Source organism: Pleurodeles waltl, chromosome 2_1 (genome assembly GCF_031143425.1).
Source record: "Pleurodeles waltl isolate 20211129_DDA chromosome 2_1, aPleWal1.hap1.20221129, whole genome shotgun sequence".
Taxonomy (NCBI): Eukaryota; Metazoa; Chordata; class Amphibia; order Caudata; family Salamandridae; genus Pleurodeles; species Pleurodeles waltl.
In genome coordinates this window covers 736,331,306-736,343,569 of record NC_090438.1, presented here as the reverse complement: position 1 = coordinate 736,343,569, position 12,264 = coordinate 736,331,306, and the positions used below count along the sequence as shown (strand labels likewise).

General features: G+C 40.3%; 1 protein-coding gene across 7 annotated transcripts in view; it reads left to right on the top strand.

The window, feature by feature from the left end:
• The window catches only part of FARS2 (phenylalanyl-tRNA synthetase 2, mitochondrial), a 1,511,864-nt gene extending 1,509,064 nt beyond the window's left edge, over positions 1-2,800 (top strand). For all 7 annotated transcript variants that reach the window (XM_069217436.1, XM_069217450.1, XM_069217415.1 and 4 more), the window contains one exon: positions 2,030-2,800. In XM_069217436.1, coding sequence (XP_069073537.1) covers positions 2,030-2,168 — 139 coding nt within the window. In that variant the 3' untranslated portion in view covers positions 2,169-2,800. The remainder of the gene's footprint in view (positions 1-2,029) is intronic.
• The last annotated feature ends 9,464 nt before the right edge of the window (positions 2,801-12,264 follow it).

The window sequence follows — 12,264 nt, the reverse complement described above, 5'->3', positions numbered from 1 at the left end:
TTATCCTTTTAATAGCTACCATACCAATAATCTAGGGGCCACATGTAGCAATTTCCGAATCGCAAATTCGGATGCAGAACGGTGTCTTAGACACCATCTGCGATTCGCAATGGGGTCGCAAAGACCCACCTCATTAATTTTGATGAGGTGGGTCGCATTTTGCGACCCCATAGCGAGTCCCTGCAATCACAGGGATGGTGGCCTGCTGAAGACAGCAGACCTCCATGTCTGTGACTGCTTTTTAAATAAAGCAGTTTTTTTTATTTATTTTGCAGCCCGTTTTCCTTAAAGGACAACGAGTTGGAAAATAAAAAAATAACGAAACCATTTGGTTTCGGTTTTTCAGAGCAGGCAGTGGTCCATTGGACCACTGCCTGCTCTGAAAAACCCTTTTTGGCAACATTCACAAAGGGGAAGGGGTCCCATGGGGACCCCTTCCCTTTTGCAAATGGGTTACCACCAGTGTGACACTGGTGGTAACTGCGAATTGCTTTGCGACCGCATTCACGGTCACAAAGCAATTTAGCATAGCGATGCGAGTCGCAAATAGGAAGGCGACACCCCTTCCTATTTGCAAGTCGCATTCACAATTTGCGAGTCAGTACCGACTCGCAAATTGTGAATGAGCATCACAATCGGCATTTTGCATGGCGCAAACTGCGATTTTTGCAGTTTGCACCATGCAAAATGCTTGCTACATCTGGCCCTAGGTTCCTTATGACTTCATTAAGAGTAAGTAACTATGGGACATAAAGCAGCACTTTATATTTGCCCCTAAACGAGGCAAAGCAACTTTGCAGCCATATAGCATCGTATTGAAGATCACGTTCAGATTCAAAAGGGCTGTAACCTCGACCCATCCAAAGGCTACATCCGGTCCTGTTTGCAGAACAAACATAAATATGCAGTCTCTATTGTGTGCAGTTTTATCTTATCATATTCGTTACGGATATACTCAGTACCATTGGAAATAATGTTACTTCCTGTTCCATTTCACAAACAGAACAGCTGCAGTATGGGAGAGACCGATGGGACGCAGGGACTACTGATGGCAAGCAGAAAAGGCAATGCACTTGCATCCCTGTAGTTCTGGGGTTTAAATTAGAAAATGTCCTCAGAAGGAACTCTCCTTCAGCTTGGCTGTGTCAGTCGTTGGGTAAAGATCGATCGTGTCCTCCGAGTGTTATATATTGACCTTGAAGAAATTCATTGTCAAAAGGCTCCTGATTGGTCCAACTGTTTTTATTCTGGGTTTGCACACTTCGTACGCCTCAGGAGTCCAGACTGACATTGAACGAGAAGAGATCCCAATACTGGCTGTTTTGGGATCGTATTGGGATCTCCATGTCGTGACGCTTCGGATAAAATTGTTATTGTCTGCTTGATAATGGGTATCGATGCCGAGCACTTAAGGAAGGGGTGAGGTCATGAAAGAATAGAGATTGTACCCTTAGCTTGGCCTACAAAATGAATGCAAGACTCCTACCGAGTTTGAGAAACCATAGTCAAAACATGGCCATGCATATTTTATTTGCACTATTCTATTTTTCTACATATTGAGCGTTTATATATATTTATATATATATTTTTAAAGAGCTATTATCTTAAAAGGTAGGTTTACTTAAAACAAGACTTTGTCAATAAACGACTGACTTGGCTCAAATATGCTCAACAATTACAGACACATTTCATCCTTAAGGAACTCCTCAAGTTGATGTACTTGCCAGTCTTCAAGTATGAATAAAGCTGAGTCGAGAATGCCAATATCATGAGGCAGGCAGCATGTAAAAAAAAAACATATGAATGAAAATAGAAGGGAGAAAATCCAGTTATACATAATAATTTTGGGGATTGCATTTTGTAATCTGTATGTAAGTCTACCTTACGATTTGACCACAAATTGTATTTTGTAATCCTCTATGTCAGACACATTTGAGTTTTCTGCGTTTGAAAGTCTGCTTTTACAAGTTCAGATTTTTGTGGTTTCTAACCCATGCTTTGTGTTTGTGGTTTATTTTTTCACCTCTAGGACAGACAGGGTGAGTCACTGCTACCGCCTCACTTACCGTCACATGGAAAGAACCCTCACGCAGGACGAGGTGCGCCTCCTGCACACAGCCATTCAGAAAGCGACAGTACAAGAACTGGGAGTGCAAGGCCGATTTTAACCTGCTTTCTTGGAACCTGCTCATTGATTAAAAGCGAGGAGTTTGTCATCGAAGAAAACGTCTGTCTGAAATCTGCAACCTAAAAATTATTTTGATAAATGACTAAGCGTGAAGTTTGTAGAAAATGATACATCACTGCTGAAAAATAAAAAAACATAGAAATTGTTATTTATTTAAAGCAATATTATTCCGGCTCCCTGGTGTTGCTCGGTGAGCCTCCTCTGCTTTTAATTGGTCCCTGGGTTCCCTTTTAAAGGGAACATTTGGCATTATTCCAGTGCTGACACAGTCCTCCATTCATATAATGAGAGGACCAGTAATCCATAAAAATAATGTAATTTACAATCACTTGAAGTGCAATTCGGAGAGTTGGTTTTTATTAACCTTAAGTTAAAAAATTATACGCAACATTTATTTTCAAGGTCTTAATTTTTATTTTGTTTTGTGCACATATTCAGACAGATTCTTTTTATTGCTTGAATTCACAGTAGCAAAGTTAGTACAGCTGAAACAAGGTAAAAGGTCCATTGAGTTCAGTGATTTTCGAATGCCGGAATCTGGGCAATTATTTGGTGGAAAGCCACGAGAAGGATAAATAAAATGATTCACAGCCTTTGGCAAATCTTGTTCCACAGTGTATTACAAACTGTAGTTCTTGTACCTTAATATCTTGATAAAAGCAGCAACCTACGCTCCTTTTCTAACATTTAAATCAACATTTCAGTAGAGACAAATGCTGTTCCTTCTCTCTCATCACAACGAAACTAAGCCCATAATGAAATATGGCAGATACTTTCCCATGAAAACAATGTTAAAAGCATTCCTTTTTTATTTAAGGCATTCTTTATTCGTGCATAGAATTTAATTTGATAATGGGGAAGCTGATGTCTCCACTCTTTCTGAGTTGGCTTATACATGCTGGGGCGGCGCAAGACGGGATGGAAAAACCCATTTTGTGTATTATTTTTCTGCTTCTGTAACGTCCTTATGTTTACCTGTTTATATATTCAAAATAACAACCTCTTATATCCTGCATAGAAATATAACATGAATGCATGTCTCCAAAATAAGCAGTGTTTAACCAAACTCTTTCCCAAAATGAAGCCTATATACACCAAATAATTATAGAATATACCTATGTGTAATTCTCTACCCGATTGCAGTTGCAGCTTATAAAATGCAACCTACAGTTCGTTCATTGGTGCTAGGTTGTACTGGCGCTCTGGTTGGTGGTGCATAGCTGTACTGATCCAGTGCAATCTAACCTGATTACAGACTGTATTTGTGGGGATTCCCCCTTGAGCTGTCCCTGTTTTTGATGGAACCGCAAGACTCCTTCTTTACCATTGTAGGTGAACAATGTTCATTTTCTTTTAATGCCCTTGTATTAGCATTGCAGTTCTTGCTGCCAGCTAAGTTGCTCTATTTGCGGTATGTTCCTTTTAGAGCGTGAGGTAGCTAGAGTATATTTTAGGTCTTCTATTAAGGGTGCCTGGGGCGACTGGGATTATGGCAAGTTTGTCGAACACTGGTGGACAAGGACATTCTGTGTAAGTTGCATCTGCATAATTTGGGGCCCGAGTTATTAGTTCATATCCATCCACTAATTTATGATCAATTCCGGAGATTAATACTACCAAGGTATTTAACAGGTACGTGCACGTCCATTTTGTTTGACTGATAGGACAAAGAGTCTAATATCAGCTGTGAAGTTCTAAAAAAGCAGGTCCCATACAACCCCCTGACCTGTTGGTGCATTGGAACCCCTGTGGTGGGAAGTCTGAAAGGTGTTCTTTTTCAGGTATCTCACTCTGTGTATCTTGTTTGTGTCCCATTTCTACTATGCTCCAGATGGCAGGTGGTATTCTATTTAGCTGTTGAGTGAGTTCAGTTTGTCCCAAGGTTGATTTCCCCCCACCTCTAGTAGGTGCTCGGTGCTTGTTTGAGCTCTTCCACAGGTACTGACCATATTTTAAGGCCACTGGTCTCCCCTAACAAGCTATGCGGCCATGACTTACCCCTAGTTTCTTAACTTTTTTTTTGATCCATGTCGAAGTTTTGGTCGGGTTGAGAGGAGCCCAGTGTGGATCTTGGGCTCAAAGGTTTGACTTCCAGAGACCCATAAGTTTCCTGCTGCAATGCATTTTGTACATCAAATCTTCAATGACTTTCTGAGCAGTCAAACTAGTTACCACTATGGTCTTGCCCTCAATTGGTAATGGAGCTTCATTTGTTAGTAATAGCCTGGGGTACGTGTGTGGCAATAACGACCTAAAGGAGAGTAACTCCTTGTCGTTTACCGGTCCCCAGGCTATTTTTTTATCGTCATTGGACATTGGCCCTTCCGAGCAACATTAGACCTAATGCTTTTTATGGTAGGAAGACCGTGCAGCATCTTCTTAAACCAAGAGTTACGGTTCTCTGCCCGGCCAGACCGCATGTTGCCTTTTTGGACGCCCATATTGTCTTTTGCTGATTAAATGGGTTTTTTATGGGGTTGAATGTGAGTATGATATCCTTGGTCAATTCGTTATGATTGCAGGCCAGGCAATACGTCTGGTGTGATTTGTCAGGGAAGTGCAATGCCCAGTCTGAAATATGGTGCCCTGAAGACCCACTAAGTGCTGGTGGGGCATCTTGATTCATGGTCCTGGTATTTATCTGTGTGCAGCCTTTGTGATATCTTCATCTTTGACAGAAAAACTGCTTCCCTTGGGGCACAAGCTTCACCTACCTAACTCTGACTGCCTCCATGCACTGCAGGGGTCCACAGGTGCCTCTTGCACTATGGAGGGCGTTTGCTATGGCCTCTTCAGAGCGGCTATGCCACTTTTACCTCTTTTGCTTTGCAGGGGTCAGGGGTGCAGAGAACTTGACCAGACGTTTGAACTCTAGGCAGCCCTGCAGCCCCACTCCCCTTACAGTTGTCCCACCTCCTATGCCAAAAGCCTGCAGCTGCTTCATTGTCCCCACCCACAAACTCGTGCCACCAGACTCACTGAGCAGGCTTTGGCAGTTTTAACACATTGGAGATTTCGGGGAAGGCTTTGGTGGGACCGCAAACTCCTCCACTCCAGCTGGCTCCTGATCTCCAACCTCCGATCCAGGGTTTGGGCATCCTGGGCGGCTTGGGGGCATGGGCAGGCAGGCTGGCGACAGGCAAGGCAGTGACGGTGTAGAGGTGAAACAGTGGCAGTAGAGGTAAACTCAGGCGGCGGTGAGCTCCAAGGCATTCTGGAGCCCATGTGTCTGTCTTTACCACATGACTACACACTTACCCCAAGTTAACTAAGTACCAGTATGTGTACATTTCTAACTTCTGGTTGGAGTACAGCCACTGTATTATTATTTTTATTTATTTATTTGGCAGCTTTTTGAAGCACACCTGCACAAAAGATTTACCAGGGCACCTTTATACAAAACAAATTTGAAAGGAGGAAATACGTTACAACAAAACAGTAATAACATTGAGGAGCATTGTACCTGGAAAGCGAAAAGTCAAGAATGCAGAGTAAAAGTTAGAAGGCATAAGGTTTAGTATAGGTAGAGCTGGAAGTAGTGTGTTTTGGGGTGTTTCCTTCCTGAATATGAGAAGAAGTGGGTTATTTCTGACATCCAGAAGTAAAAGGCTACCTTGTGGGGAGACAACCAAATTGCATTGCCAAAATCAAGTTTTGGGAGGACTAGAGCTTGAGCAGTAGCTTTTGGTTAGTTTGGAGAGGTAAGATGCTTGAATGTTTTGTGGTAATGATGGGAATTATTTGCACAGTATGCAACTTAGTTGATAATGGGAATAATTGAGAGTAAAGTCTAAAGTAACAGTGAGAAACCATTAGTTACAAAGACATCTAAAAGAGAGGAATCGCATGATTATGTGCATGGATGAGAAAAAGTGGAATTCTGTTTTGTATGGGTCGAGGCTAAGGAGGTTTATGGACATCCATGAGTTTAGTTTACTTTGGCTGGAATGTAGAGAGTGACGATATCCACACGAGTAGATATTTTTAAATACAACTCTATGATACCTGCAGATTGATGAGTGGAAACACCTGATTCTTCAAAAATCAAACTCCTGGGACAGATCATCATAAGGGCTAAGATCAAGCTGCGAGCAACGCCACTGTCATTCCAGCTTTTCATGAAATGAAAGTTTCCAACTTTATCATTTGATGATTGGAGAGAGAAGAACCACCTCGGGACATTTCCACGAAAGCAAATGTGATGTTCCTGGTTATGAATAAGCCTGTAGTTAGCAACCATGTCAAATGGTGTTGGCAGATCTAGAAGAATTAGTAGGCAGGAACCTCTCTCCTTCAATACTTGATAGATAATGTCAAGGATTTTCAAGGTGGCTGCTTAAATGCAGCACCATGGATGGGAGGGAAATGGAAGTCTTCATGCAGCTGTTCTTTGGCAATAAAGCTATTAATTGGATAGGTACACATTTCTCCATAACTTTCTTCAACCAATGGAAAATTGACACTGGTTCGTAGTTCGAGAGTGATGAAGGTCCAAATTGAAATTTTTGATGGTAGTAGTGATTTGGCCAGCTTTTACAGTATCCGGAAAATGCTGATTCTTATAGTTTTAATGATTAGAGAATCATGATTTTATTAAAGACAAGGAGGCTAGCATGATGCATAAACCATTTTTTCATCACTTCCAACCAGCAACCTTCAAAACTACATATTTGAACCAAATATGACAATAAACAAAATTTCAACTTTCAGACTGTAAAACTCACCAACACTCCAGCATCCTCCTCTTTTGGCGCTGCTTTGATTATCCTATTTGTTACCTTGCAAACATCTTCCACGCTGATACTTCAATTATCTAAAGAAAACATAATTGATACACCCATTTCATCTTAAACTGCAATTTTGTTGGCTAAAATCCTTTATAATGCAAACATCTCTGCAATAACTTGAAAAATATATACACTTTATTACATAACATACTCTTTTTTTTACGTACTCCCTCCAATGGTCTTGGAGCAAAGGATAATGCTAGCCTCCTTGTCTTAAATACAATCCTGATTCTCTAATCATTAAAACTATGAGAATCAGCATTTTATATTTTATAGCAAGGCAGGAGGCTAACATTATGCATGCTCACATATTCTCAACACAGAACTAGATACATGCTCTATCCATTTAAAATAAAACTTCCTGAATATCTCAGCATTTGACTAGTCTGCAGCTTTTATTATTTCTTCCAATCTTCCTCAAGGCACAACAAACTTGTGAAGACATAGCTCCCCTCACAGAATGAAAGTTAAACCTTTCCACGTCCACTCCAGCTTCTTTCATAACATTCTTAACCCATGGTGCAATAGTTGCCACTGAAATTGCCTTAATTGGCTTCACATAAGAAATCAACAACTGAGGTACACCATCTGCTTAAACTCCTCCATTCTATTCTCATATTCCCTGATACAACTAACAACACAAACTTTTGGCATCTCCTAAAAATATGGATAAAACACAGACTCTCTTATGGTTTAGTCCTTCTCCATTCCTCAAACAATACAACTTCAGCTGGAAAAATCTCCCTACCAAATCCAAGGTCTGAACGTTTGTAACTCTCCTATAAGATATCCAGCACAGCAAAGCCTCCAACTTCCATGACAACTCCCTCAGATCTAAAAACCTATTTGCTTGCCAACTGTCAAGCAATTTCAAAACCAAATTTACATTTCAAAGTTTGTCATATCTAGCTTTGGGAAGCCTTTTCAAATTAATACCTTTCATCACTCTACATACCAAAAGGGCTCCAACCTACAGATAAGCCTTCCAAAAGGGAATGACCTGCTACTATGGCCGATCTGTAGACATTCACTGTATACGCTAAACCTTCACTTTACAAATTTGCTAGGAAATTTGCCACTTCAATCTCACCCACGTCCATGGGATCCAAACTCCATTCTAGGCACCAATGTACCCAAACACTCCATGCTCCCTGGTGTCTTTTTTTCGTTCCTGAAGCCCAGACTCATTGAGGAGTTCAGAAGCCCTCCTTGAGAGTCCTCTGAATCGCTCTTTACTCCTTATATCCTCCAAACTATAAGGTTGAGCATACCCTTTTCCACAAGAGAATGTTCCTCTCTGTCCACACCTCTCAACATTCCTTTGCAACAATCTAGTAGTAATGGAATGTCAACTGCCATCTCCAAGACTGATGGAAACCACACCTGAGTGTTCCAGACAGGGGTTACTAAAATCAAATGGCAACACTGTCTCCTCACCTGCAGCAACAACCCCGGAATCATAGCAACCGGAGGGAATGCATACCCCTTCAGACCTGCTTAGTTCTTAGTAAAAAAATCCACTGCTAACAGATCCAAATCTGGATGCCAACTGAAAGAATCCTTCTTTTGGGATGTTAGCCAGGATGCAAAGAAGTCTACTTCTATTGAACCAAGAATATAATCTATCGCCCTGAAAATGTCCTTGCACAACATCCATTTGCTGTAATCTTTGATATATCGGCAATTCCAATCTTCTCTCAACTATACTTCCTGTCTCAAATGTAATTGACAAATTTTTCTCTTTATTAACTTTATCTTCCTGTCTGGCAACCTTAGTTACACCTTCACTGTGTCTATTATGAACCCCAGAAACTTCAATTGCTGAATTCGGATCAAATTTAACTTTTTTCAGATTTACTATAAATCCTTATTTCTCTGTTAACAGTCTCACCATCTTCAAATGTTTCTCCAAAGCCTCCTTCTCCTGGTTCATGATAACGGTGTTGTGCAGATAAATCACCCTTCTCACCCATTGTTCTCTCAGCAGACCCACAAGAGGTTTTAAAACCTTTGTAAAACATCATGGAGCTGATGAAAGTCCAAACTGTAAACACTTGGGCCCGTATTTATACTTTTTTTGCGCCGCATTTGCGTCGTTTTTTGACGCAAAAACGGCGCAAACTTGCAAAATGCCATTGTATTTTGTAGGTTTGCGCCGTTTTGCGTCAAAAAGCGGCGCAAATGCGGCGCTAAAAAAAGTATAAATACTGGCCTTGAATTGGAAAAGTTTCCTGTTCCACCCGAACTGCAGAGATCCCTGGCTCTCTTTCTCCATTGGGATTGTGAAATAAGCATCTTTTAAATCTAATTTCACCAACCAAACCTTCTCTTATAAAATATACTCCAACATATGTATGCCCTCGATCTCCAAGTAACGGTAAGTTACATACTGATTCATTTGTGGAAGGTTTATCACCAGCCTCCAAAATTTATCTTTCTTCTTTACTAAAAATAATGTACTCGCAAAACACTGTGCCTCCTTCTTCACCTTAGCTATCACATCCTTCCTTGACATTTACTTTAGCTCCTCTCTTACCACCTCCATCTGCTCCTCTTTGAACTGTAGTTCTCTTGGTTTGCTGTCTTGTATTGGGATTTTGTTGAACTTTACTTTGAACCCACCTACTGTTGCAAGTACCCATTGGTCTTGTGTTATTGCATCCCATTATTTTAGAAAAACTCAATCTTCCTCCCACCTTTAACCTGAAAGAACCAGAAGTAATCTCCATGCTTACTAGTCAAGGAAGACTGTTGTCCTCTTCCTCTTGAAAATCTTCCTCTATTTAATCTTCCCCTCTGGGGTAGAAGCTTGACGATCCTTGATTTCCTCTCAAATTTTTTCTTCCATACCCCATTTGGGTCTTATAATGTCCACAGCTAGAAGGTTTTCCTCTCCTTCCATCTCTCTGAAATAAATTATTTCCACTGAAAACCTTCTCCATGAAAGACTGTGCTTTGTCCAGAGCTGTGAACGAAGCCACATACCTTCCCTGATGAGTAGACCTTTAGTATCTTCATCAAATTCCTTTCTAGCGAGATCTCTCAATTTTGGGCTGATCCTAAGTAATACTGCCTTATTTCTCTTACTAGTGTTGGCTTTTCCAAGGAAACAAATTTCCCTTTGGCTCCAAACTCAAGTAGCCCTAGATCCATCTCATATCCATTTATGTATTCATCAGCCACTAAATCAAAACTATGGGTTAGAGGGCCCAAAACATCCAATAGTTTGTCTTCAATTGTTTCAGCAAAAGTTCTAGACCCTTTCTTGGATCCCTTTCAAGTTTAAACAGATAGGTTATAGGTTCTTGGTCAAAATTTTGAGTCATAGTGACTTTATCTCCAATTACTGGCCTTGAACACTCAGCCCTCATGATATTCCTTTTCTCCTGTTCCAGAGGTTTTCTATTTGTTTTCCTCACATATTCAGCCATGTGCCCCATAGGCCACCAGTCGGAGATCCTAGGGTGTTGTATCTCTTTAGGGTCAAACATTGTTTTCATCCATGGTCTTTCATGCACTTTTAATTTTTTGTGAGAAATTCTCACTGTCTCCAAATTCTGTTCCTGAATATATATATCCCCATCATCATAATCCATATTGAAAATGTTCTCATCCAGCTCTGTGTTAGTTTCAGCTCTTCTCCCTTCATAAGGGAAGTCATTTGCAAGGTTAGCCTGCCTTTAACTTGTGCTGCTTCGGGTCACCTTTCCTTTCGAACCACTTAGGGCTTCTGTTTTTGATGATACAGACACCCCTTCTACCATTAAATGTTTCTTTTTACTGAAACATTTGCCTACTGGTCCTTTATTTGAGGTACTTTCCTCTTCAGACATGGACCAATACTCTTCCTTATCATCCATTCCCTTTCTCTTCCTATTTACAAACATATTTCTAATTGTCTCCTGTACATTCTCTTTTAATTCCTGCCTACTCATATCTCTCACTCTTTCCCCTTGCATTTCCTTTCCCTGACATATTGACAGTTATTTTAAAATATATATATATATATTTCTTTCAATAATGCAGTTTGTAAAAACACTTTGCCAAAAACACTTAACTGAATAGTGAAATGATCACAAAACCTTCAAAGCAACTGTCTGAGGTATCTCGACCTGACGCTCTGTTCAGCCTTTAATTTAAAATGACCCCAAAACTCTATAAAGTAGTTGATAGGTTTCATAAGCCTTATCTGTTGCTTTCAACTTCCAGTTTTCTGTTCTGCTCTCATCAGGTATTTTCCCGATACAATAAGCCTCTTGTCAGACCCCCCCTTTTTTTTTGTTGTTGTTACTTTTTATGCTTGTAAACCGAAGCCTTTCCGATACGTCTCTGTAAACTGGCGAAGCATTGCAGCCTTATTTACAATTATATTTTGGCAGCGCAGACACGGTGTGGTTTTATTTTCATTTATAATCTGGCCGCGCAGAACCCAGATTAATTGACACTCAAGGTTGCGTACTCGACAGAACATGAGCTGCGAGCATGCCATGCTACCTCGAGCGCCTTCCACCTGCAGCGTCTGATTGCCAAAATGGCAATGTCAGCTGTTCACTGCACAAGTGCAGTGGCTGAATGCTGTACTCACAGGCGAGAATGGAACTATCTTGAGGTGGTGCTAGGAGATCAACATTCAGTACAATTCAAAAACAAATATGCCTATTTTCTTAAATGCTACTAATTTAAATTCTTAAATACATGTTTATACAAAACAATCTTGTAATGTATTTATATTTTACCTTTTTGCAAATCCACATTAAAAAAAGAACATTTAATCCACTACTAAAATCACAGCTAAATATCTAAACCTAGCGTAGATCCCAGATATTGGGTTCTGACATTACGTTACCCTGCAATTAAATATTTTCTCTAATTACTCTAAATAAACCTCTGCTTATCTTCTCAGAAGCAGCAAATAAAAGAGGAGGATGTTAGCGTGTTGGGGAGTTTTATAGACTGAAAGTTCTATTTTGTTTATGTTGTCACTTTTGGTTGTAATATGGAGGTGATAACGCGTCCAGCCCTTACAAATTACCTGTACCTGGACACGTTGGAGGTCGGTGAACCTTTTAGCCGAGTTGGGCTCTCCTCATCCTAGAATAGTCGGATCTCTCAAATCAACAATCAATGACTATTGTAATTAATAGCCAATACTCAATTAATAGATCTAAATAACACATTAGGAATCAATAACAGTTGGTATTTCGACGCACCATGACCTTTCAGTCATGAATAACCACACCAGTTTATTAAAAGTTAGTGAATTTATTTCCCTATATTAACAAAGCTAGC